The sequence below is a fragment of the Callorhinchus milii genome, unplaced genomic scaffold (genome assembly GCF_018977255.1).
Source record: "Callorhinchus milii isolate IMCB2004 unplaced genomic scaffold, IMCB_Cmil_1.0 Scaffold23, whole genome shotgun sequence".
Lineage (NCBI taxonomy): Eukaryota > Metazoa > Chordata > Chondrichthyes > Chimaeriformes > Callorhinchidae > Callorhinchus > Callorhinchus milii.
This window is the reverse complement of record NW_024704764.1, coordinates 1,578,252-1,606,017: the sequence shown is the minus strand read 5'-3', so window position 1 is coordinate 1,606,017 and position 27,766 is coordinate 1,578,252. Positions and strand designations below refer to the sequence as shown.

At 43.8% G+C, this 27,766-nt stretch overlaps 1 protein-coding gene across 1 annotated transcript in view; it reads left to right on the top strand.

The window, feature by feature from the left end:
* Positions 1-22,419, top strand: part of npepps (aminopeptidase puromycin sensitive) — a 92,976-nt gene extending 70,557 nt beyond the window's left edge. Inside the window, exons 16-23 of the mRNA XM_042343162.1 lie at positions 2,568-2,702; positions 7,184-7,403; positions 8,433-8,575; positions 11,482-11,538; positions 15,067-15,174; positions 18,395-18,550; positions 19,303-19,350; positions 22,127-22,419. Coding sequence (XP_042199096.1) covers positions 2,568-2,702; positions 7,184-7,403; positions 8,433-8,575; positions 11,482-11,538; positions 15,067-15,174; positions 18,395-18,550; positions 19,303-19,350; positions 22,127-22,279 — 1,020 coding nt within the window. The 3' untranslated portion in view covers positions 22,280-22,419. The remainder of the gene's footprint in view (positions 1-2,567; positions 2,703-7,183; positions 7,404-8,432; positions 8,576-11,481; positions 11,539-15,066; positions 15,175-18,394; positions 18,551-19,302; positions 19,351-22,126) is intronic.
* Positions 22,420-27,766: the final 5,347 nt, after the last annotated feature.

Sequence of the window (27,766 nt, the reverse complement as noted above, 5' to 3'; positions counted from 1 at the left end):
AGTTTCAGAGGTTGGGGCATAATGGCTGAAACCATGATCACCGATAGTGGAGCGGGGACTCGGGAGAGGCCAAGCGAGGGGGCAGGTAGAGGAGTGGGTGTGAGCAGTTGGAGAGGTAGAGAGGTGACAGAGCATGAAATGATTTGAACGCGAGTGTGAAGATCTTTGAAATCATTTCAATCACTTGACAGTGAAGCCCGTCAAGCACTAGGGTGATGGGGTTGCACGGTTTCATACAGATGAGGATATGGGCAGGGGAGCTCTGAAAAGCTTGCATCCCATGCAAAACACGGTGTGTCATTTCAGACTCCATTACCGTTCACGAAAGGTGAATAAGTTCACTTAGAAAATAGTCACTACACTTTCCAGTATGTCCTGTGAAGTGCTTTGAGACGTCCTCTGGAAATGAGTGTGAACATGGAAGCATTGATAGTGACTGCGCTGAGTTAGCAGCAGGCCGGGGGTTGGGATTTTATGGATCCTAACCTGCTGCATTACAGTGAGGCGCTCTGCCCCCATCTTTTGGAACTCCATCCCACATTCCCTTCGCCTCGCTTCCCTGAATGTCCAGAGCCTTGGGACATCCTCCTGACGTGAAAGGCGCTATACAAATGCAAGGTGTTGTTGGTGTACAAACTCTGATTCTGGCATCCATTCACCTAATCCTCTGCTGACTTTATAGCTATAACTGACTGGAAGCTTATTTTCTGAGCTGCACAATGTAAGGATCCAGAATACCTGAGGATTTATAGATAATCATTTTTTTCATGGTTGTGCCTATTTATTGAGACTGCATCATGCTCCCTAACGCTGTGTTTATGATGGCAGTATTAATGTGAGATTTTTACACGGAGAATATATCAAATCAATTTTGGTGGTTTTGTCTGAATTTACGCTGATTGTAGTGAACCATTTCCTGTATCGCTAAACTACAGCTGAACCAATTAAAAAGCAAACTGCCTTTCTGATCATATTCATGATTCATTGTAACACTGCACCAAGCACAGGTGTAATAACAAAATAATAATTCTTGGAATTGATATAGAGTCTTATCACGTTGTTGAGACATCTCAAAGTGCATTACAGAATATACTGTCCAGTGAAAATTTGCTATATTTTGTAGGCGAAACATGGCAGCCAAATGCCCACAGCAGACTCCTACAAACAGTTGTGGATTAAGTACCCAAATTATAATTTTTTTTAAGGGATTTTTTTTGAAGGTCTAAGAAGCAAGCGATTAACTGCTTCTGATGTGCTGGATTTATATTAACGCTATTTTAGTGATAGCCACTCCACTATTGCATGTTCTGCAACTGCTCATTTCTCTGTCCCTTGGTTAATATCCTGGAAGTCTGAGAAATCTGATCTGACATATATCTTGCTTCCAACACACAAAATAGTGTGATTGTGCTCGGGGTGATTTCACACAGCGTGTGGAGGAGAGGAAGCTACCATCAGTGTGACTGCTTCACCCCTTCCTCTAGCTGGTCTGTCTTCCTATGCCATGGTTTTATTCTCTCTTTACTTTTCCTGCCTGGAACTAATGGAAGAAATCTGGAATAAATCATATTAAAAAAAAGTACCTGAGAGATTTCAATCTTGGAACCTACACCAGGAAAAAATTTGGCACTTTCAGGGGACAGATTCAGGGTGCTGGATTGGGTCCTGGTAAGCTTGCAGATCATTTGCATCATTTAATTCACAAAATGAATGTTGGATTTACATATGAAGTCTTGTAGCTTCGGGGTTAGAGCACTCGCCTCGCAAGAGAGAGGATCAGGTTTGATTCCCGGGCAAGGCGAAACTTTAAGTTTCCTTACCCCACACGCCTCTGTTCCCCTAGCAATAAGTTGGAAGCCGGTTGTTAGTCGATTGGCGCATTACTTTTCTGAGGTATTAATCCCTTCAAAAAAAAAAAATCACTCATTCCGCCACTGTTTGTGGGACAAGTCGTGGAAACTAACCTCTTAGAACATCTCAGCCCGACAGGCAACGGCTTCCTGCTTGTTCCTTGCACCCTCCTCACCACTATTGGAGCTCACCTTTTCAACTACTATGCCTTGAAACTCTGAAACACTCCCTCTCAATCCCTCCGCCTTGCCCCCCTCCCCTTTTTCAAGTGCCACGGTCATCTCTCTTTTTCCCTCCCCCCCCCCCCCGACTCAGAGTCAGGCTCCGCCACTGTTGAGCGCTCTGAGACTCTATTCTGCATGGAGGGTGCTATATGTGCTATATACGTGCAAGGTGTTGTCAACAAAATTGCAAAAGATTCTTGCAGTAATAAGATTGTTTTAGGACTATTCTAAAATGTGGTATTGCCTGAATAATTCAAAAGTATTAGAGAAAATCCTTAATCTCTGGTCAACTACTCTCTGAGGATATGATTCCATAAATGCTGGTGATCTTCCAGTGCCTCACCCAAATAGGTGTCAGTCATGGGTGGCCTTGATAGTTAAGCGTTTGCTGTTTATTCAACTGTGTGTAAGTCATATTCACCATTTTGCCGTGTGTGTACTTTTGAGAGCTCTGCCGATGTGAAGAGTAATGGTTTCTTTTTTAAACTTCAGTTGAACCCAGGAACGGTGGGATTCTGTCGTATCCAGTACAGCACACCAATGCTGGACAACTTACTGCCGAGCATCCGGGACCTTTCACTCCCTCCTGTAGATCGACTAGGGCTCCAGAACGACTTGTTCTCGCTGGTAAGTGGAGGAGGAAGGGATAAAGAGGAGCCGTTAAGCAGAAGTGTTTTTTTATTGCTTTGTAAGTGGTACGCATGGAACTCTGTCTGAGAGTGAATACAATTTTATTGTAATCCTTAACAAGGATCCTGGACCTTATTACAATCAAGATTTATTAGTCTTAACATTGAAGGCTCCCATAACTTATGGTTTTCAGTGGGGGNTTCATTCAGCTTGGGACCTATTTTTGTACCGACAGTCATTGTCATTATTTGAATGACATTCAAGGGGTCATATTTTCCCAATAACTCCCAACAAAAGTAATTTGGAAACACAGGAGAATTGGTTTTAGGGTGGAAAAGGGTGGATGGTAGATCGGATAAGGAGCTATAATGTTTCAAAACTAAGCAGATGTTCTTTAGGGATATTCGGATCCAGGATTATTACATGATGGGATAGATGGATGTTGAATGGGTACAAGTCCTGCCCTAAATAGTTACGGCGTAGATCACTAAGATCAATAACTATATAGTGTGCCTTTCATGTTGGGAGCACATCTCAAAGAGCTTTGAGAAGTTGACTGGGTTTAAGAAGGTGCAGACTAATAACATTAGTTAATAACATTCAAGATTGCAAACTGTTTCCCACTTCTACCTGTACAGTTGAATGAAGTATTAACTGATCAAAATTCTTGGAATACTTTTGACTAGATGTCATTTACTCAACGTTTACCAGTCTCAGGCTCGTTAACAAGGTTACACTTCAGCTAAATTGGCAGATGGTTTGTTTGGTAGAAGTGCACATGTACTTTGTGGTTTCTGTGGCACATTGAAACCTTGCATGTTCCTAAGATGGTTTTACTCCAATTGGACAAGGCTCAAGCGCTATTGCGAGGATACGGCAGGAAAACGATGTTTAGTGTGTGTTGCGCACTGTAAAAATGCACCAATTCTAAAGCTGACCAACCTGGTGCTGGGGGACTTAATGAATTGGTCATTTAATATTACTTTGATTTTGAGATTCTTTGTTTTCCGAGAGAAATAGTTTCAAATGTTCGAAATTGTTTCCAACTTTCTAAACTAGAAAGTAACATTCTCAAAAGTTATAGTGTCACGTTAAAAGTTATAATGATTGCATTTGATATAGCACATTGTCAATATCTCAAAAGTACTGTTTATTTTCTAGTCTCCCATGAAGATCACATTTTTGGCCAATTTGATCTTGTCCTTCCAGAATACCAACCCCACAGAATTCTCATTACAGTGTTATTACAGCTGTGCTCTGAAAGCTACATCTTCCCAATAAAGCAGTCCACAAGATCACAAGAGAGAGTTCTTGACCCATTTGATCTTATCCTTCCAGAATATCTACCCTACCATCTTTTGGGTTCTGCGTCATGCCAGTTCCTGAACAAATCCAGTGTCCTGGCATCAATCACACCTCTTTGTGTTCCCATTCCAGCTGTTGATTGTCATCTGTTTGAAGAAATGCTTCCAAATATCATGACATTTCACACCCTTTAACCTATAACCTTTTGCCCTCTATAATGTCCCCCCGGGATCTCATTTTTTTTATACTTTAAGAAATTCAGAGGAATTTTAGACCAAGTTAAATGAAACTATAGCGAGAGGATTGACAGTGTTTTGCTTATCTGGCTTTGATGTACCTTATTTGAGAGAGTGTGATAATGGGTGCCCAGGTGTTTGTTTGCATGTCATTGACATTAGTTGCCACGATAAGCACAAACTCACCCAAAAAAAGTATTTTAAGTCAATCTCCATTGCTGTGTAGTTGCTATTGGGGTTCCTTGGGTGTGAAAACTGTTAATTCAGTTAAAAATGGAGACATCCTGCTATTCACTAAGACATTGGCATAGTTGAATCATGATTATTTTGCTTGTGTAAGAGAAGCTTTAAATTGCTGTCTTGTGACTAGAGTACTGATGAGTTGTTTTGAGATAATTGGAAGTTAACCAAATTGCAACTCTTCTCACTGGCACTTCTCCATACGAGCGTCACAGTGTTCACATTGTGGAGGTGAAGGGAATTTGTGTAAAGAGCACCACCCAGTCAATTGCAATGAAAAGGCATTGGATAAAATGCTAATGGTAGCCTTGGTGACGCAGCTAGAGCTTCTCCAATGCACTGTGTGTGCCATGGCATGGTGGGATGTGGGTCAGAGCCCTCCAATCTGCCGCAGTCAGCTCATCACAGTTTGTCTAATTGGGAGTCTCCAAGTCATGGTTGGGTGCTTTCCCCAGGGTGGAAGCGGAATCAAACGTAGCCACCTGGGTGTCCCCTTGCACCCTAGCTACGTCCTAGCTACGTGTCAAGTGGCCTTTGAGAGTTGAAGAAACGGGTTGGCCTCATTCACGTGGATTTTTCTTCCTCTCTGTCATTGTATTAAATTCTGACTTTCCAAAGAGAACACATTTATTGCTTAAAAGACTGCTTTTAATCTGAATTACTGTGTAATACTGTTACAAGGGAGGTTATCTGTCTGAGTCCTGCCTTGTTCTTGTACCTTATGATTTAATAGACAGTCTGGGAACCTCCTTATATTGGCCAACAGGAATAACTATTCGACTTGAGATGTCTGCAGATTTTTTTTTTGAAAAAGAGTGTGAGAGAGAGTGTGAGAGTGTATGTGTGAGAGAGAGAAAGTGTGTGAGAGAGACTGTGTATGAGAGAGAGGGGGGTGGGGTGAGAGAGATGGGGATGACTCTGAGGAAGCGTCGACACCTTAAATGAAGACAATTCTCTGTTTACCTAGTAGTAAGTAGGAATCTGGTTGTTAGTCGATTTGCGGATCGCTTTCCGGGGGTAATAAACCCTAAAAAAAACACAAAAAAGATTGGTCACTCAATCCATGAATGTTTGTGGATTATTATTGCAGCATTTTGCCTAAATTTAAAAGTGATTAGTACCATTTTTTTTAGTCTGAACAGAACTTTTATTCAAATCTCAAGTTTTCTGATGTTAAAAGAAACTCCCTTCTCCTTTACATCTTTACAGTTCCCTCAAACAGACACACGGGAGCTCAGTTCAAAGTCTCAGTCTTTTGTCTTCAGACTAACTTTGGTGTTGATATCTCTTTGATATCTCCAAGTGTGCTGCTCGGAAACCTGGCAAAGTTGTTGCACTTAGGATTCTTTATAATCCTATATTATATTCTTTATAATCTGTTGCTTTTCTCATTGACTGAAGTCCAGGGATATTCCAAATCCCTGACTATCCAGCGCCTTGGGACGTCCTCCCGATGTGAAAGGCGCTGTAAGTTGTTGTTGTTTATTATCACTCACCCATCACACCGTGACCGGCTCGTGTTTCTGGAAATCCTCAGCACCAAGTCATGTGGGAGCTCTTGATGTTCAGCTTTATGTGATTATAAATTATAATTTTTATCAGTCAGCAATTTTCCCATGCCTACTCATTCATTAAGCGTTTAATTATGGTTCCCTAACTAACTAGTAACTGAGAGAATGGGAGTGGTTTGAATGCCCTTCAAGTTTTCAGACAAAACCCACAGCCTCACATTAAATAAATATATAAATGATCCTCACATTTGATACAGCGCATTGAGACATAGTTGGTTTCCTATTTTTAATTCTTGTTTTCTTTGTGGCAGAGATCTCTTGGAAAATATATCGACCAACTGATTGAAACTTCCCCTCCTGAGAAATGTAATCCTATCTGAGATACACTAAAGAACACAGACTATACAGCATGGACAACTAGCCTGTGCTGGTGGTTAGACTCCACTTGAGCCTCCCTGCACCCCTCCTAATCATTCTCCCCCTATCTATTCCCTTCTCCTCATTGCTGAACCAGCTCATTTTAGCCAAAGTAAGGACTTAAAATTTAATTTAAAAAAGTGTTTTTGCTGCTCATCACGGACAGATCAGTGTTGGTGAATGGGATGCTCCAAAGAGAGCATTTAGGAAAGCATCAAACGTGATTAATTTACTCACTTAGCCATTGACCAAGTGGTTCAGGCAGGTTTAGGCATGTCGTGAGAATGCAAAAGCCTGATTTTTCAAAATCACAAATGTGTTCAGTGATATCAATGACCTCACCTAGACATTGCCTAGAAATAGCTACGGTTCACTCTGATATCTACACCAGATTGGTTAATGTATGAGAGAGAAACTTAATTTATTAAAATCCCATATTGAAGACTGATCCTGTGATTCAGCCCAATTAGCACTTGAATTTAAACTCCATTTGGAATAAAGTATGAGATTATTACTTCCAACAACAACAACTTGGATTTATGTAGCGCCCTCCACGCCGGACAGCGTCTCAGAGCGCTTCCATTCTGGAGCCTGCACTAATGCTGCTTTAGCTATCGGTAGACGAATATTTGTTTCGTAGCTTTGAAAAAGAAACGGGTTCTCATCTCTTTGGAACAGGATCCTGTTATAATCCAGTGCCCGTTACGAGCTGGTTAGATAAATTGCTGGGTTTAATAAATGATCTCATGGCTCCTTTGTGTGTTTTCAGGCTCGGGCTGGCATTGTCAACACTGTGGACGTTTTGAAAATCATGGAGGCCTTTGTGAATGAGCCAAATTACACAGTGTGGAGTGATTTAAGCTGCAATCTGGGAACGCTTTCTACATTATTATCCCACACTGAATTCCATGAAGAAATTCAAGAATTTGTTAAATGTCTGTTCTCGCCCATTGGACAGAAGCTGGGCTGGGACCCGAGACATACTGAGGGTACGTCGTTTTGAAAAGATATGATCTTGCACTTTCCATCAAATATTGTGTCCTACTGTATCAGTGTTGTGAAAATCTGGGGACTTGACCAATTAGGTGACTACTGGACTGGGGGAGGGACATGCAGAGAGAAGAATATCTATACATTGCAGAGACTGGGACAGCTTATCGAATCCGGATGCAAGAATACCTGCAAAGTCCAAACCCCTGACTGTCCAGCGCCTTGGGACGTCCTCCCGATGTGAAAGGCACTGTACAAATGTAATTTTGTTGTACCTGGAATAAGGTCCATTTGGTTTCATTGGAGCAGAGAAGGTTCAGAGGGGACCTGATAGCGCTGCACGAAGCTACGAGGGGTTTCGACACGGCAAATCAGGTGTAGCTATTTCCGCTGGTAGGCAAATCAGTGGCTATGAGCCACAGATATGAGCTCGTCACAAGAAAAGTGAAACATGAGTTTAGGAGGATTTTTTTCACAGAAGTGGTTGGGGTGTGGAACGCCCTACCTGGTAAGGCGGTAGAGGCAGAGTCATTGTGGGTTTCAAGAGGGAAGTAGACAGGTACTTCTGTGCTGTCAATCTCTATGGTTCCATAAGTCACAGCCACATATTATTGGTAAGCCTCCTTTATTGTATGTAGATGTGTGATCTGTGGGTGGGAGTGAGTTCAGATGGAGGAGGAGCGAAGGAGGAGCAAATGTGGCCATTTGGTCTCGTCACACAGATTCCCAGCTTCAACCATCCACTCCTCACAGCTAAAAGATTTAACAATACTGTTCAAGGCACATTTTTCACTCGTGAAATGTGCTTCATTTATGCTGCATTAAGGGAACTGAACCTGTAGGGACAATTGAGTGGACGTGTGCCATTCTAACAGTGTGATCTCCATATTCCCATCTGGAGGCTCTTCCACCACATCACAATGGCTCAGTTGGTTCTGGCAATGGACTGACCTGAATTTGCTGAGGAGAAACCTGCCTGTGCAGTGTGGTGAATGTCTTAACGTTGTTGTTAATGTCCTGTGTCCTAGGTCACCTAGAAGCGCTCCTGCGAGGCCTGGTTTTGGGGAAGCTGGGGAAAGCCGGTCACACACCAACGCTAGAGGAAGCGAGGCGCAGGTTTAAAGATCACGTTGAGGGAAAGCAAGTCTTGTCGGCTGACCTACGGAGTCCTGTAAGTCTGACTTCCTTAAGTTTTCAGGAGACCCTTTCCGTACAGTTGCTAGATTTGCTACATAAAAATAGGAGGAGGCCATTCAGCCCCTCGAGCCTGTTCCGCCATTCCAGAAAATCATGGCTGACCTGTACCTTGAGTCCAATTACCCGCCCTTGTCCCTTATCCCTTAATACCCTGACCTAACAAATAACCACCTCTGTCATGAAAATGTGAACAGTATCCACAGCGATTTAGGGGAGAGAGTTCCAGATTTCCACTACACTTTGGGTGGAAAAACTACCCCCTAATTTCACTCCTAAATGGCCTAGTTCTCATTGTGAGGTTAAGCCCTCTTGTTCTGAATTCCCCACCAGAGGAAATAGTTTCTCTGTATCCTACCGAATCCTTTTATTATTTTAAAAACATTAATCGGATCACCTCCTAACCTCAAGGGAATAGAGACTAAGTTTATGCAACTTGTCCTCATAACTTAACCCTTTTAATCCCTGGTATCATTCTGGTGAATCTGTGCTGCACCCCGTCCAGAGCCAGTATATCCTTCCTGAGGTGCGGTGGCCAAAACTGGACAGCAACAACAACTCGTGTTTATATAGCGCCCCCTCGTGCAGCGTAGCTTCTCAGAGCGCGTAAACAGACTCCATCTGGAGGACTGAACGCAGCACACCAGATGGGGTCTGACCCAGGCTCTGTGTAGTTGAAGCATCATTTCCTCTCCTTTGTATTCCAGCCGGTTTGCGATAATTGAAAATGATTATTATTATTGACATCCCATTTGTCGGTTTGATAACTTTTAGTTCCTGCGAGCTTGCTTTTAGTGATTTGTCTACGTGGACACCCAAATCCTTTTGCTCTTCCACAGTTCTTAGTTTCTCACCATTTAGAAAATATTCTGTTTTATGGGAATAGAGGGAGGGAAGAGAGAAGAAGGTTTAGAAGAAAAAGAGAAGTCTTTAGAATCACCACTTTCATATGAAAATCTAAATAAAATATATATTCTGGGTGGGGTTGGGGTGGTGAGATTCTCAGAACATTTTCTCCAATTTTTGTTTTAACAGCAACTTGCATTTACACAGTGCCCCTCATGCAGGAGAGTGAACCAGAGCGCTTGACAGTGGGGGGAGCACAACACCAAGCCAGGGAGGGAGGTGGAGGTGACCGTAGGCACGGTCAAATAGGAAGGTCATCAGGCGTGACCTGAAAATGGGGAAGGAAGGGGCAAGGTGGAGGATAAGTAGGCCATAACTTATTTTTAAGTAAAGCAATAATTGCTGACATGAATTTTTAATTCCACATTTCTTACAAATCAGAAAATAGGCTAGAAATACCCTTGAATCATGCGACAGTAGTTATGAAGGTGATTTAAAGTTAGATAAATTTTGTGGGGGGCGGTAAACAAAATAAAAGACAGGCAAAATACTGCAGCTGTTGAAAATCCGAAATAAAAACAGAAGTTGCTAGGAACCCTCGGCAGGTCGGGCAGCATCTATGGAGAGAGGAAAGTAGGTTACCACGTTTCAGGTTGATGACCTTTCCTCATTATTATTATTCTGTAATAGCTTTCAAAAGGGAATTGGACATATACTTAATAAGGAAAAAAATCGCAGGGCTTTGGGGTAAGGGCGGGACTAGTTGGTAGCTCTTTCAAATAGCCAGCACAGGCACGATGGGCCGAATGGTCTTCTTCTGTACTGTAAGTTTCTGTATACCCACTGTGGCTGAGTGATTATGGGCTAAATAGCACACGTTTGGATCCAGGCGTTGTGTTTGACAGTTTTCAAATCTTACTCTCACTATTGACGGTTTCTCTCAAATGGTTTTAATGAGAACATTTAAACATTGGTTGAAGTGAGTTTTTTAGGACGATATGTAAGCATTAGATTCATTCAGCTTCTGTGGAGCTAAGCAATTTGAGGCATTTGTACTGAGGACTAACGTTAAGGACTAACGTTAAGGGAAGCAGAGATGCTCTTAGTGGGTCGTGCTCTTATCGATGAGCACTTTGCTGAATCACAGGTTCTGTTCTGCATGTGTGTGTCCTTGCACCTGACCACATTTCATATGTCAATAAAAATAATGGTGGCGGAGACGAGAGGACTACAAAAGAGAAATGTTTCCTGCAGTCTCACTCTGCTGTCTACCTCCACTCGTGTTATTTCATGTCTGCCTCAACTGACCTAATTACATTGGAAATTGGTTCATCTTGGGCTTACACCACAGTAGTCCAGTATTTGAACAAGCAACTGCTTGTGATCACCCTTTGGTGATTTTGTTGTACATGTCAACTAGACTCTAAGAATAAGAGCCCTGACTACTTGTCCCTTCTCTATTTCCCTCTGCCGCACCCACTCATAACAGGAGCTGCAGTAAATTAACACGGGATTAGAGCTGTGACCACAAGTCACTATGGCTTACTGGCGCTGAAAGATTTTTATTTCTTCTAGGGGTTCGGTTCCACTGGCATGGGGTGCTCTTTGATATCGCCCAAGCACCTCAGTTATTTGAGAGTGGTAATTAGGAACAGGAGGAGGCCATTCAGCCCCTTGAGCCTGTTCCGCCAATCTATAAGATCATGGCTGATCTGTACCTCAAATCCAATTACCTGCCCTTGCCCCGTACCTTCTGGAATGTTTGGCTCAGCTACCGACTCAATTAACTTGTTAAACCATCATGGGGAACCTTTCCTTCAATGTTTTTAAAGAATGTTTTCTCAGAAAAAACGGTAATTGTAGCGTTTTGTGGCCTTGAACAACAGCTGGAGGGTCCAGCACCAATTTGTACTCGGGCAAAATTGAAGTGATTGTCTCTTTGCTGTTTGAGTAACAAGCTTTTTGTAGTACAGAGGAATGTCAGTTCTGCAGTTTTCTCTTTGATCAAGAGTGATGTGTTTTGTATTCTGTCCTCAGGTATATTTAACCGTTCTGAAGCATGGTGATGCCGCAACACTAGAGACAATGTTGAAGGTGAGTGGGTGGGTGCTCCAGCATCTTGGATGAGGATCTTGGATTTTTCTTCCACCTGGTGTAATTTGTTACAGTCAAATTATTCAGGTTGAACGCAGCAAAGCCACGGATCTAGGAATTTTCCGCAAAACCGTACTTTTTGTGGGGGATTTTACCCCCTCCCCTCCCCCCACCCCCGTGCTTTCTCAGCCCTGATAAATGTGAAGCACAAAATCATGATTGTTTGAAGAACAAAAGGAGGGGTTGTTGTTTAAACGCTTGTTTGGCTTCATCTGAACAGGTTACAAAATGATGGCTCTCATTCTGAAATCCTCACTCAGCTGGCCAAAGCTGAAAATAGATCATGCAGCCTGTTTAACGTGTTCCATCACACGATGAAGGTGCTATGGATGCCTCTTTCCCCCCTCCCCCTTTCCCTTTTTCCTGAAGGTTGGGATGGCACACAGTTCCACAGGTGCTAGGAGTCTTCTGGTCAGAGTGTACGGAGGTATTAAGCCGTGTGCCTCAGGATTCTTATGTTGGGTCCCTTCCTGTTCATTTTATAAACTGCTGACCTGGATTTGCAAACCCAGTTTGAGGTAGTTACATTTGCAGGTGACACCAAGTTGTGGGGGTAACTGTGGAATCCACGAAGATGTAGGAACAGGAGTAGGCCATTCAGCCCCTTGAGCCTCTTCTGGCATTCTATAGGATCATGGCTGATCTGTATCTCAAGACCAATTACTCGCCCTTGCCCCATATACTTTGAAATTTTTACGTAACAAATATCTATCCACCTCAGTCCTGAAAATGTGAATGGATCCAGCCTCTCAGGGAGAGAGTTCCAGATTTCCACTATCCTTTTGGGTGAAAAACTGTCCTGATTTCACTCCTAAATGGCCAAGCTCCAATTTTAAGATGTTACCTCCACCAGAGGACATAGTTTTTCTGTATCTACTCTATCAAATCCCTTTATTTTAAACACTGCAATCAGAACAGGCAGCAAAGAACTTACAAAGAGAGCTTGATCAGGTATGGTGAAGGGGTGGAGCATTGAGCTTACAAAGTCTGCCAAGATCTAATAAACTGATGAAACAGGGTTAATGGGTTGAATGGCCCTTTCCATTTCAGTTTTCCTAATGACCCTGTGTTTCTGGGCTGAAGATTGGCAAATGAAGTTCAAATATAGATAAGTGCAAGGTATGCCTAGAGTAAGAAAAGACACCACGTGTACTCTGTGGATGGACCAGAACTTGCCAACAGAGAAGCAGTAACAGTTGACTCATTGTTCACCAGGTCAAAACAGTGTAAAGGCAGCATTCAACAAGACAAACTGGGTGCCGTGCTATATTGCCAAATCAATTGAGTTCAGCTCCCCAGAAGTCGAGCTGTGTAGTGCTGTGGTCACGTTGCACCTAGAATACTGAGTATTGCCTGGTCGCTGTGATATAAGGGGGCTCCAGGTCCTTGAGGCAGTGCAGAGGAGGGCAATGAGAATGAATGTCAGAGGAATAAGGTATGAGGAAGAATTAGACATGTTGGGGATCTTCAGCCTCGAAAGGAGACATCTCAAAGCAGGGTTTATAGATATAACGTGTGTAAGGTTTTAAATGGGATTGTGAAAATAAACTCAGAACAATACTCTTGGATGCGCTGAGACAGCAGAACAAGAGAAGGGTTCCGTTACAGAAGGCAATTTTAGGACAGACACCAGGAAGTATTTCTTTACCCAGATGGTAATAAGGCTGGGTGAGGCCAGGGTGCTGGCTCATTTAAGAAACAGATTGGTGCTGTGAAGGGAGGATGGGAAACGCATGGCTGTTCTAGAAAGATGAGATCAAATGAGCCAAAGAGCGCTCTTCATCCAAAAGTGTGCTGTATGATTTGCAAAGCCATTCTTTAGGTGTGGATCTGGATGGTGAGTGTCAGCAGGCTGTTCAACCGTGGGACAGGCGTGAACATTTGCAGAACATTTGCAGGCCAAGCTCAATCCTGTTAACAGGGGCACTTCTATCAGGGTTCAACGGCAATCAGGAGTTCTTCTCTGTCTCTGCTCTTAGCCTGTTGATATCCTGAGGCATGCTGCTCAGTGTTGTGTCACATAATACATTTACCTTCCAAGCTTTTGGAGAAGTTCTATATGAATGTGAGTTGGGCCACCACAAAGCCAGCATTAGCTGTTGGTGAACAGATAAGTGGCTTACTCATCACCTCCAACGTCTGATACTTCATAAGACTTGCTCGTTCTGTTTCAATGAGTATAATTAGATATTCAGTTACATCAATGCAAACATCTTTGAAGAGGTGTCTCAGAGTTAAATAGAATAGCACACGGGAAAACCAGTAATGGACTAAATTTGTTTTTTGGGATCCATTTGGAAATTCCTGAAATTTGGATCACTTTGGGGGTTCAGATGTGTCTGTCTCTTTTTAATTTTCTGTAATTTTCTCCCCCTCTCCTGAAGGCACTGACTCATGCTGGGTTATGGTTCCACAGGCGTCGGCAGCCCTCCGATACCTCACCCAACTGGCCATTCTTGATGTCTGAGCCTAGACAGTGAGTGTCAGCAGCCTAGTAGACCATAGGGGGTGGGGGGTGCATCACAGCCGAGCCCAGATCTACCCTCACCTGACATCTGCATGTGCATTTTCCAGCAGGGGTCACTGGATAGCCATCAGGAGTGGGAACTCTGGCTGTGTTTTTTTTTCCCCTTCCTTAGCACAGGGTCTTCTGAGGCCAATTGTAGATTCCCTGCTGCTGTTCTGGCTGAGATCAGCTAACTCAGCATAGACTGGGGATTGAAACTGGGTCCTTCCTGGTCTGTATGCTTTAGTACCACACTGGGCAGCCCCACTTACCCACTGAGTCATCAGTGACAAAAGCAAAGCCCCAAGGGCAGAAATCTCCCTTTACTTTGAATAGATGGAGATTTGTGCCTCAGTTAATCTTATTTTTTTTAAATGGGTTATCGTGAATTTATTTACATATAAGCTTGGGTGTTGTTTCCTGGAGGAAAAAAAAATGGGTTTATCAATTTACGACAGCTTTGTTTTATTTTTGTGCACAAGCGTTGGTAATGTCGGTTAAAATATTGTATTAGTTGGAACAACGTTTGGTCCAAACAGCTGCTGCGATGACTTCTGGTGGCACGGAGGTACGGAAGTGCATCGCCACCTAGAGCATGCATCTGACTCCGCGTTGGCAGTGCAGTTCTCATGATGAAAGTGTAGTAAAAATGTCACTTACTGCTCCGTGTGCTGTGTATTACAAAGCATCTCAAGGACTGAAACATTTCGTAGGCTGACGCAGGTTTTAGAGTGGAAATGAACCACATTTGGGACTCTCGGTGAGACACAATCTCTGCCCTTTCCTCCACAAAAACAAACCAAGCTCATATGCTGCCCTCCACCCCTCCTGGGCTGAACAGTGTGGCAATGAACAGCAGCCCCAAGAGGTGGAGGTTTATTATGACCAATAAGTGCAGAATAGTGGATCTGTTTTTAGATGCTAATGTGTAATATGCCTAATGAAAACTCATTCTGTTACAGCTCCATAAACAAGCAGATCTTCAGGAAGAAAGGGTTCGAATTGAACGAGTACTAGGTGCCATCTCGCACCCTGACCTCATTCAGAAAGTTTTGACCTTTGCTATGTCGGTAGGTTGTTTTCTTTTAAACATAAGAAATGAACGATGGTCCTCCTGAAGATAACGTGCTCTGTCTCTGTGATTTGCATTATATTCAGAAGTGGCAGGAATTGTCGTAATGTTGTAGCCATGAGGAAGATCATCACTATTCAGACAATTTCAGAAAACCACTTTGCCCTCTAAATACATGTGCTTTGACCACAGAAGCCTCTGCTCAAGACTTTTTTGGGTAGTTGGAACCGACATTGAACACATACACACAAACTAACCATAAATACTATTTCTCAAATCACCGATGCAAGACAAATTTTTTAATTGGCAAATTTGCCTTCAGGGCTAAACCTTTACTTTGTTTTGGCAAAGACTTACCTCCTTTTTCCTGGGTTTGGGATTCTTGATGTAGCATTGACATAGCTTTCTCCCAACATACAATAGTATGCGAGGCAAGTGCTCTCACCACTAAGCTATAGGACTCCACTATGAATATCAGCAATTCAGCTGAATCACAATAAAGGGGCTTTTAACTAAAGCAGATCTATAAATGTGGCTTCCTGTTACTCTTAACACTACAGGTGTCGCAATACCAAGGACTGCGCTCCGAGAGATGTGAAAGTGAAAGACTATTTTTAAATGCGAGTTATTGTTGTGGAGGCCTAATTCCTGCCTTTCTATACCTCTAGTGAAGCAGTTTCCCGCTTATCTGGGATACTGCTCACAGCACGGAAACTGCTCTGGTCAAGGTGACAAATGACAACCTGTCCATCTGTGACCAGGGCTCCTTCTGCTTCCTCATCCTCCTTGACCTCTCTCCTGCCTTCAATACCATGGACATCTCCATCCTCCTCCACCACCACCTCTCCTCTCACTTCAACCTTCAAAGTTCTGTCCTTGAATGGTTCAGGTCTTATCTTTCACATCAGCTCCAAATTGTCTCCACCAATTTCTCTTCCAGCCCCCGCACAGTCTTGTGTGGTGTTCCTCAGGGCTCTGTCCTCAGTCCCCTCCTCTCCAACCTCTACATGCTCCGCCTTGGTGACATCATCTGGAGACATGAGGTCAACTTCCACATGTACGCAGATGACACCCAACTCTATCTGTCTGCCGCCACCCTCAATTCCAGGACCACTGACGTCCTGACAGATTGTCTTGACATCAAGTTCTGGATGAGAGCCAACTTTCTACCACTGAATGTCAGCAAGACTGAGGCCCTCCTGATGGGTTCGTGCCAATGCCTACACACCTCAGGCACTGGCAGCATCAGCATCCACGATTGCACACTCCACCTCACCAAGCCAGTCAGGAACTTGAGCGTCTTGTTCGACCCTCAGCGGTCCTTTCTTCCCCCGTATCCGTGCCATTACCCGCTCTGCCTTCCCCCACCTCCGCAACATTGCCCGACTCTGCCTCGCCGCTCAGGCCACCGAAACACTCATACACCCATTCGTCACCTCAAGGCTCAGCTGTGGAAAACTCCCTCCTTGTCGGCCTCCCCAACTCTTCCCTCCGCAAGCTGTAGATCATCCAGAATTCTGCAGCTTGTGTCCTCTCCTGCACCTGGCTTTGTGACCCCCGTCACCCCAATCCTCGCCCAGCTCCACTGACTCCCCATCCCTCAGAGAATTCAAAATCCGCTTCCTCGCTTTCAAGGCCCTCCACAGCCTTGCCCACTTGTACATCTCTGACCTGCTGACCCCCTATCAACCTGTCCGCTCCCTCCGCTCAGCAGGCTCCGGACTGCTCCAGGTTTCCCGCCCGACCCATCCTACTATTGGTGGCCTGGCTTTCAGCATCTCTGCCCCCACTTTTTGGAACTCCATCCCACAATCCCTTCGCCTTGCTCCCTCTTTTGCCTCCTTCAAGGCACGACTCAAGACCCTCCTTTTCGACTGTACCTTCAGCCGCTCTCCTATCTCCTCTGCCCCCCTCCCCCCCACGTTCGGGTCCTGATGTCTAACTGTTCAGCACCTTGGGACATCCTCCCGACGTGAAAGGCCCTTTACAGATGTAATTTGTCTCTGTTGCTTCAGCTTGGCCAAGTTAAACTTGTTGTAAATCTCACATTAAATTCTGCACATCACAGCATAATTTATTCACATGTTGCTGTTGAAGAAAGGAGGAACTTCAGGTTGCCGTGAATTGTAACCTTGACCTCGGGCACATAATACTGTCTCTGGTGACAAAGGAAACCATTGTGATGTTGGAGGGGCTCCTCCTGGTGACTCGGACTAACTGCATTGCCTGTGTCTAACTACACTGACGAGGAAGATCCCGTTTCACCCTCCGTGTATGCTGAGCTAACTGATCTCCGTCAGCAGCGGGGGTGGGGGCTGGGCGGCCTGCATTGGGGCTCAGTGCCTCTGAGTTAGGGCTGCTTTCAGTGCATGGGAGAGGACATTGAGTGAGTACAAGTGTGGCAATGGCTGTGATATGGACACTGATCAAATAGCCTGCACACACTACACAGTCTGAGCTCATATGTGGCAAAATAGCCAATTGGGTGAGTCATTGGAGATAATTGGCACAAAAATACAACTGGCCCGAGTGAGGAGAAGAAATCAATCTGGCTTCACGCTCGGGATGCTGTTCAGTAGGAGAGGATCAAGCTGGTTATGGTGGTCCTGTGATTCAAAGCCTGCAACTTTACGATCTGCAGCTTCATTGCATAAGAATGGGTGGGAGACTAAGGGACTCCCAGTGCCAATGGAACTGTACTCCAGCACATCACTGTCTTTAGGGGACACTTTTTTTGTGGGATTGCAGTGGTTTTCAGAATTGTACAGGGTGTCCGCAAAGTCCACCAACTTCCCGGTTACATAACAGTGATCTGAGAGGAGCTGAAACAAACTGTCAGAGATGCATTTTGCCTCCTCACCCCATCCGTGTTACGGAAGATGTGCCACTGAACAAGGCGGTGGATCATTATCTGCCATGAGAATGATGGCACTCACTCACACACACTGATCCTCTGGACGTCTAAATACAGTTAAACACTTGGACTGAATACAATCAAGTGCTTCGAAATAGAACGATCGTCATTCTTCCACATGTTTCAGTTGTTGGTCAGTGCACTGTAGAAGTAAAGCATGAGGGTAACAGGGCTTTGTGGACACCCTGAAGATGTATTCGTTTCAGTTCTCTACTCCTTCCCCAGTCGATGTGCAACATGTGCAAATATTGTACGATAGTTATTTTTTCTCTTAACCACACTGTCTTGTCCCTTGTTCTTACAGGAGGACGTCCGTCCCCAGGATACAGTCTCTGTACTCGGTGGAGTATCGAGTGGCAATCTAATGGGTAGGAAAGCTGCCTGGAAATTCGTAAAGGATAACTGGGATGAACTGTACAATCGCTACCAAGGAGGCTTTTTAATATCAAGATTAATTAAGGTAATTGCAGAAATTTCTTTCGCCTTGAGATCTTTGCCTAATCATTATCTAGTGACCCCTCGCTGGGCAGAGCGCAGGAGTGGGCAGGTATCGAGCCATCTCTCTCCGCCCCCTCTCTCCCTTCCCCCCAGGTTTGGCTTGAGGACGCTTGTGGCTGGCTGGTTAATTAGGGAAATCTTCCCATCCTGCAGCTGATTGCGAGGACAATGAGATTCACTGAGATATCAGGAGCCTGACTCACTATCATTTATTTCTGTAGCTGAACTGGAACAAGGTGGGACCGTTTGAGTCTCAAGCTGCACTGTTGCTATTAAACACAAACTCAGTGTATTGTCGTATATAACTAATGGTGAACTCCACCAGGACCCTGTTTTAGGCAGTGGTTCAGATCCATAATCTCAAAATTGCCTTATAACGGAGCGCTATCAAGTGCAACCGCAGTTCCTTCCGCATTGGGAGGTCACTGACCAGGGACAGTACTGCCCATGTGGCTTCCTGTTGCTGACGTCAATTCCTTTGTACACTGTTGTGCGCAGGAAACTTCCTGTATATAATGCATTGCGTCCAGCGTGTATGCGGCACTGGTAACCTAACCACTTGGAAGCCTTTTTTTTAAGCGTGTGAAGGACAGGGCCTTTTTTGTAAGCAAAAGCGTCTTCTCGGACATTTTATAATGGGGTTCTACAACAGCGTACTCCCGCAAAAAAATATTTGTACGGTAACACTGAATGCTCTTCTTTCTCCACCTTTAGTTGACGGTTGAAGGATTTGCCGGTGACAAAATGGCAGCTGAAGTCAAGGTAAAATGGATTTCCATTGTTTGTATATGTTTGTATTTGGCTAACGATCGGCGACTTTGCTTCACTCTAGAAAAAGCATATTGGGCAAAAAATACACAGTCACTCCACTTTACTAATTTAGCAATTCAATATACCCTCAAGAAAAAGAAAGAAAAATAATAATTTGGTGACTCAATCCACGACTGTTGGTGGGACGCTGCTGTGCGCAATTGGCTGCCGCGTTTCGCCCACAAATATACAGTCAATTCACTTTACAGTATATTCTGTGAAGCGCTTTGAGACGTCTCGACGACATGATGAGGCGCTGTATTAAACGCAAGGATTATTATTCTATTCTGCATTGGACTTGGTTTGAATTTTACACCTGTGATCATTCGCATTTTAGATCATTAAACAGTTGTTTGTAAACTCAATGAGGGGAAGGGAAAGGAGGAGAAATCTGTTTACAGCCACTAAATGCTCACAGGAAGGTTGCAGATTTCCTTTTGATCTGTCACCAGTGTACGTCTCTAGTTCTCACATGTCTTATTGCCCCTCACCCCCCATTTTAAATCCATTATTCTAAACCAACGGTTTTACAAGCGGATTGAAAACCTATAAAACGAGTATCCACCCAAGTACCTTAATGCAGCTGTATTTGGCTTTAGTTGGGTCCTCTTGAGGACCGCAGTGGGAGAGGATACCTTGCGGTGGATTGGTTGTACTTACGCTGATGACATCTATGAACACTTGTTGTGATGATTGAATGAGCCCTGGTCAGATTCTCAGCAAATGTCCTGGACTTAACCAGGATCGAAGCCCCAATGGACAGGACATTATCTGCAAACTGAATTAAATAGCCTTAATTAAGAGAAATTGGAGTGGCTGGCCAACGAGTGACGGGTAAATTAATAACGGGAACATTCATTGCTTGCTTATTGATTTGTATTCCGTTTCCCTGGGGCAGTTTGAGAAAGACCTTTCGTCTAGCAGCTTAAATCATTCACAGTTGAGGTTCATAAATGCCACAGAAGCTGATTCTCGTGATGAGCTTTTGTCAGCAACGAGTGTTGTCTGCGTTGGCTGTGAATGTGCCAAATTTGCAGAATGGCTCAACCTGTCTCCATTTTCCAAACTTTCCCATTTTAACTTAAAATATGTATGTATTTAGAGACTGGAAAACACAGCACCAGGAAACGGAAGGTTTTTAATTCATCTACACAATTCGGAAAATGTTACAGTGCATTTTAATAACTATAATGAAGCATTATTGGTTTCGTATCCAGATTAATCGGTTGTTCACCTCATGGTTGTTGTGGTTCCTGGTTAGCGCAAATGTTTACGAACAGTCAGTCCCCTTCGCTCGTCAGTAATTGCTTGTAAAGTACTTTAACATCAGGGCAATAAGAATACAAGTTTTTAACCTTTCTTTCCTTCTCGTTTAATGAATTGATGGGTTCGATGTTTCAGTAAAATCGTTGCTTTAAATGTGATTAAACGGTGATGAGACTTCAGTGACATTTTCCGATATCCATTAAGTCGTCGATCTTAATTTTAAAGGAGAGAAATTGCAGTGGGCAGTTAAGTGGCGCCTTATTGAGGACAAATCATTATTATTATTATTATTAATCAGGACACACACTCTTGGGTAAATCGACCTGCAGTGAGGTGCCTCCCTCTGGTGTCAACATGAGGTACACGTCTCGGGGAAGGGTGGGGGGGGGGTGGGGTATGTCAAACACCAGCAACTCTCATGGTGACGTGGCATTTCCTGTTTAGCTGATTCATTTTAAAGAGACGCTGACCATCAGTAAGGAATGAAATGAAAAAAGTGGAGCCTATTTTTATGCCTTACTGCACCTCTCCTCGTCCTCGCCTTCAAAGCCCTCCATGGCCTTGCTCCTTCATACTTCTTTGACCTAATAACGCCATATCAACCTGTCCGCTCCCTCCGCTCAGCTGGCTCTGGTCTGTCCCCCACCCGTCCTGTCCCACTGTCTGTGGTCAGACCTTCAGCCTCTCTGCCCCAACCCTTTAGAACTCCATCCCAGTCCCATTGCCTCGCTCACTCCGTTGCCACCTTCAAAGCCCGTCTCAAGACCCTCCTCTTCAACGGTGCCTTCCGCCATTCTCTTACCCCTACCCGCCTTTCCCTCCATTCCTCCTGATCCCAACTCCCTGCTCTGGTCCACATCTCTGTCTACCCAGTGCCCTGGGACGTCCTCCCGATGTGAAGAGCGCTATACAAATGTTTTTTTTTTAAAAAAAGCCCTCTTACAAATGTTGCCTAATTCCCCTTGATTCCCTCTGGGGGGAAAAAGAAAGTTGCTGGTCATTTCTGACATACTGCCACGAAGTTTGTAAATTAATCTGCAAATTATTCCAGCCGCCAGCATCTCATGTGCTCCATCTTATATGGTAAATAAATGCAAATGTTTCCCTTTGCAAAGTGCCAGTTGTTAGTCCTGTAAACAAAAGGCAAAACACTGAGGCTGCTGGAAACCTGAAATAAAAACAGAAGTGGCTGGGAACACGCAGCAGGTCAGGCAGCATCTACGGAGAGAGGAAAATGAGTTAACGTTTCAGGTCGATGGCCTTTCGTCAGAGCTCAACCTGAAATGTTAAGTCACATTCCTCTCTCCATAGATGCTGCCTGACCCGCTGACTGTTCCCAGCGACGTTTGTGTTTATTGTTGTTTGTCCTGTGCCGGCTTTTGCTGCCTGCTAACTTACTGTTGGTTCTCATCTGCCCCGTTGTCGTCACATTTTATACTCTTCATTCTTCTCGCTGCTTCAGAGCTTCTTCGAGACTCATCACGCCCCCGCTGCAGAACGCACCATCCAACAGTCCTGTGAGAACATCTTGCTGAATGGAGCGTGGCTAAAACGTGACGCCGAAGCAATCCATCAGTACCTGCTGCAGCGCAAGGGGCTACCGGCCACAGTCTGAACACAAGATCCTGAACCACCAATACCCACTGCCTTGCCACGGGGAGGGGAGTTTGAAAGTATATTTTCACAGCTAGAACCTGTGTCACCTTTTGCAGTGATTGGAAATGAATGTAGTTTATACCTCATTTTGAAAAGAGAGAAAAAAAAACTATTAGCACTTGATCTGAAGTGTGTTCTTTGGAATGGTTAAAGTTCCCCAGTTGTGTTTGCAGATATTGGCCTGGCGCGCAGTCTCATTTAATATCAGGTTGGTGAAATCTTCGAGTGTTCAAGCAGGACACCTGGTTATTTTGTGGTAATGTAATTCCTTCCTCCCCCCCCCCCCCCCCCACACCCCCTCCCTCCCCTCCACCCCCCCCAAAAAAAAATTCTGGCAGAGGTGAGTTAATTCTTATTTAATGATTTCTAGGCCTCAGTTTAACCATTGATGTCCTTCATGAAGAGGAATAAACATCTCCGTAACAGCAGCCACATCGAATAAAATAGGATATATAAATAAGATGTATTAGAAGTGCTTTCGTTTTAAAATCAATGGGTTAGGGACCTTTGCGAGAATAGGACGCACGCATTTCTGATGTGTATACTACCAAGGGCCATTTTGACTGTTAAATTGAAGTTGAAATTGTTTAAAAAATAATATAACTTTAATACTTGAACAACAGACAGACGTGAGTTTAAGCCCCTCCACTTGGGAACACTGCTTGAGAAGGAGAAACATGTGATTCCTGATTCCAATGCTTACGTGTAAACCATTTGAAAGCCTTAAACTGGTACAAACTGGTGAGTAATTGGAAAAAAGAATGTAAATGGTAGAATTAACTCCAAGAGAGAGGAGAGACATACTAACCCTGCAAAATACATAAAGCATTCAGAGGAAGGATCTGTACCTCGTTTTAACGGAAATGTGGTGTTTTAGTGTGGCTTCAGTTGACTTGGAGAAGGTCATCAAACTAATTGTCAAACTGCTTCCCTGAAATACTTGTTGTGCTTTTGTTTTAAAATACAGTTGGTGTTAATAAAAAAAAGTCAAAGTGAACTTTTCCTTTGTGTGATGGTATGTGTGAGGGGGGGGTGTGCTGTACAAGCCCGGGTTTAATCAGTACTAATCAGTATTAATCAAACATGCAGTCATCACACTTAACAGTAAAATCATGTGAAGCACATCGAGACATCTTGACGACGTGATAAGGTGCTATATCAAAATGCAACGATCATTAATGGATTCAGATGAGTAGCAGGTTATCTGTTGGCACGTGAGCTGTAAAGGGAGATCCGAGGGGAAAAGAGGAATAGGTAGTAGGTTTTTTTTCAAAAAATTGTTTGATATTCTGGTTAGAAAACCACAATTACAGTGGTTAGATATTTGGGAGGGATATGGTGGGGGAAAAGTCTTGTTGAAGAGTAAAACTGAAGACTTTTTGCCTTTCAGGGCACAGTAGCAGTGGGTACAGAACCCAGTGGGATATTTAAAATGGAAGAATTAACACTTTGGAAATGGGGATTATGGGGAAAAATGGTGTTAAAATAGGATGAAAGCATCTGCTGTGATCTCACCGAATGGAGGAACAGACTTGACTGCCTGAACAGCCGCCTCCTGTCTCCATGGATTCCTCCGAGTCCTATTTTTCTAGGGATGTGGGAGTTGCCTCTGATTTCTGATCAGAAAGCGCACGTTACAAACTTCGACTTGAGACGATATCAGATTAACCTTAAAACCAACACCTTGTACTGTTTTGCTGTACTTAAGGTCACATCTGCGAGGGAAGTCGGCTTCCATTTTCACTGTTCAATGGTGTTTATTCTCTTGCCCGTTCCCCGAGTTTCCTTGCAGGGAAGGAAAGGCCGAGTTAGCGCCCAACGCAATCTCCTCACAGCACAGATGGCTGAGATCAGGAAGTAGCAACGTTACGAATCTCAAGCCTGGAGTTGGACGTGTGTTTCAACGGCGCTGTGTGATGTTGCGCCGCCTACGGCCGAGTGCTGTCGCAACCACCGCCCCGATCGCATGCCGTCTGATGTTATCCTTACAAATATCTGCCCCGCTGACTTCCCGCTTCCCGCACATAGAAGATAATTCAGCCGCTCAATCCACGCACGACTGTTTGTGGGGACGCTGCTGTGCACAATCACCTGCCGCGTTTCTCCCCACAAACGTAGTCAATTCACTTTCCAGTGTATTCTACGAAGCGCTTTGAGACGCTCAAAACGTGATAAGCCGCTTATATCAAATGCAAGGATTATTATTATTGTCTCTTTCCAACTATTCCTTATAATTGATTGTGTTCTGGCCTCCACAATCCTCCCGGGTAAACTGTTACAGCTGCTTATTACATTCTAAAATATTTCCTGGTGTCTGTCCTAAGATAAACCTGTGTCCTATTACCCAGTTGCCTTGGAATATTCCTAAAAGCATATTTTCACACTGTGGTAAAACCCGTCTCGGCTTTGACAGTGAGCCTCACTAATCAGTACAGATTGAGGGCAGACAACTTATATCTCAATAAGTGGATAGAATCATCATAATTCTGTCAAACTGTTGGTGGTGGTACTAACGTAGGTGGGTTTATGAAGCCCCACGAGACTCGATAAGAAACACGCCCAAGATTTTTTACATTTGATTTTCATTTATGATTCCCCGATTTACACACTTTGAATCGCAGAACATAATAAATCTGGGACAAGAATAAAAGGTTATTCGGTACACACACTCACTCACTGGAGATAACTATTCTTATCCTAATTCCCTGTTTTTCATTGTGCCCAATAATTCCCAGGACACTGAGCCTTTAAACTATTCCAGTTGTTGATTTCTTGACAAACGCAGTACTTTCTCTTGGATGCTAATTGATCTCACATTTGTCTTAAGAAACTGGTTGCCCTGTGGCCGATATAAAATGCAACGATCATTTGTTTTAATGCCTAAATAAAACTGAAACTTTTAAAATCATTTCACAGGTAATTTCTGTCAAATGTCGACTGACAGTGTGTAGGCAAACCCTATATGTTGACCAGCAAAGTCCCCCATTCATACAACTATAATGTTCCTAACATCGGGAGGACATCCCAAAGCGTTCACAGGATACTGTAAAGTGTAGTGACTGTGTATACGTGTGCATGATGTGGCAGCCAACTTGTGCACAGCAATATCTCACAATCAGCCAGTGGTTAGAGCTCTCACCTCGCAAGCGGGAGACCTGGGTTTGATTCCTGGGCAGAGCGAAACGTTGGGCGAGTTTCCTTACTCCACACACCTGTTTACCGAGCGGTAAATAGGAACCCGGTTGTTGGTCGATTGGCGGATTGCTTTTCTGGAGGTGATAGTTTGTTCCAAAAAAAATAATAGATTGGTCAGTTCAATCCATGACTGTTTGTGGGGACGCTGCGGTGCGTAATTGACTGCCGTGTTTTGCCCACGAAATATACAGTCAATTCACTTCACAGTATATTCTGTGGAGCTCTTTGAGACGTCTCGAAGACGTGATAAGGCACTATATCAAATGCGAGGATTATTATTATTTGAGACACTACGTAATATCTAAAACTCTCCTAAACTCAGTTTCTAAGCTGTATGCATCATTCAATTTGTGCAATGTCCCACGAACAGCCATGGAGTGAATGACCAATGTTACTGGTCCCGAGACCCCGGGAGGGAGAAACTCCCGTCTTTTTGAATAGTGCCAATGGGATCGTTTAACATCCGCCCCAACAGGCAGACGGGGTCTTGTCTTAACGTCTTTTCCGATGAAGGCGCCTCCAACAACGCAGGAATCGCCCGGCAATCCATTGGCGAAAAATGATACTGCAATGATCAATCAATGGTCTTGTCAACCTTACCACACAAACCAAGAGTTTCACTGCATAATGAGTATTAACGGTGCTCTCATCTGTTTCAGTCAGATAAGCCGCTGTTCATCATGGGACCCCTCCTGGAATGTTGATAAAAATTAGTATATTTGTGTGGTCTTTACACAAATCACATCGTCAATAACAACTTTCAAAGAGGAATTGGATAGATATACTTCAAAAGGGAAACCTTTGCAAGGATATGGGGAAAGATCGCGGGAGTGGGACTGGTTGGGTGGCTTTTCCAAAGAGCCCGCCCCGCGCGGGCACGATGGGCCGAATGGCCGCCTTCTGTGCCGTAACATTCTACAATTCTACGTGTGTGAGTTCTATATTTCAGAGTGAAGATGAAATGGCACAATTTCAGCTCAGCCCCTCAATAAATTCTTGGCAGATCACACCTCTGCCTGTGTCTGTGGTCAGTCAGGACACTTTCTGTTTGCCTTTGCCTTCAGCATAATATTGGTTTGTCTCAAAACAATTTTTTTAGTTAGCGAGGCGTCTGATATATATATATATATATGTGTGGAAACACATCACCAAGCCTAAAAAGAGTATTTAAATGCAATGGGCAATATTTCAGCCACAACCCATCAGTCCACATCACCCTCCTTTAGTATTTAGGTGTGCAGTCAAGGCAGAGTTGTTGTTGTCCAACAATATTTAGTGTTCTGAGCAGTGGTAAAACGTAAGAAATGTTCTCTTCCCCGAGTTTTTTTTTTAAAAAAGCGAGTGAGGCTTTTGTGTCGGTGATGTGGCAGCCGATGGATCCAACGTACACTGAAACTAACATTGTGTGTGGGTGCAAAACTGAACTGCACGTGAAGCATATCGAAATATTTCACCGACACTGCCTTAAACCCATCCAAAAAAATCAAACTACAGGATTTAATACCATTTTATAAAATGTTCCTTAGGTTTCTTACATGATTTAATTATCATCAAATCGTGATGAATAAATAATAAATCTTCATTTGACTTCTGCCGACAACTCCTCAAAGCACTTCACTGGAAACTGCTTCGAAGTGCGATGACAATTGCTGTGCACAATATTGGCCGCCGCGTTTCACCCACAAAATACGCAATTCACTTTACAATGTATTCTGTGAAGCGCTTTGGGACGTTCTCCCGACGTGATAAGGCGCTATATCAAATGCAAGGATTATTATTATAACTAACAAGAAAAATATCGCAGCTAATTTCTCACAAACAGTTATGAAGTGAATGACCAAATCATCCAATGGATTGTTGACGAGGACACCAGGACGGGCTTCCTTCTTCGAAGTGGCAAGGGATCTGTAACCTCCACTGAACAGGCATTAATCAGTTTAATTATCTCAGCCGCAGGACCACATCTCTGACAATGTAGCGCTCTACACTGCAACTGGAGCGTCAGTATAGACTTTGACCTCATAAATTTCAGTTATGGGGCTCTAACCCACAACCTTCTGACCGAGTGCCAAGATTTCTATCAACTGAACCGAAATGGCCTCATTTTCCAATACCAGAAAACAGAACTCTTAATGGGTTAGGGTTGGAACTTTTCTAATAAGTTCACCGTAAGTTATAGATTAGTTATTACAATGCAGGTGTCAGGAACTATCATTTCAGCTGCACGACTGTATTGCGTTGGGACAATATA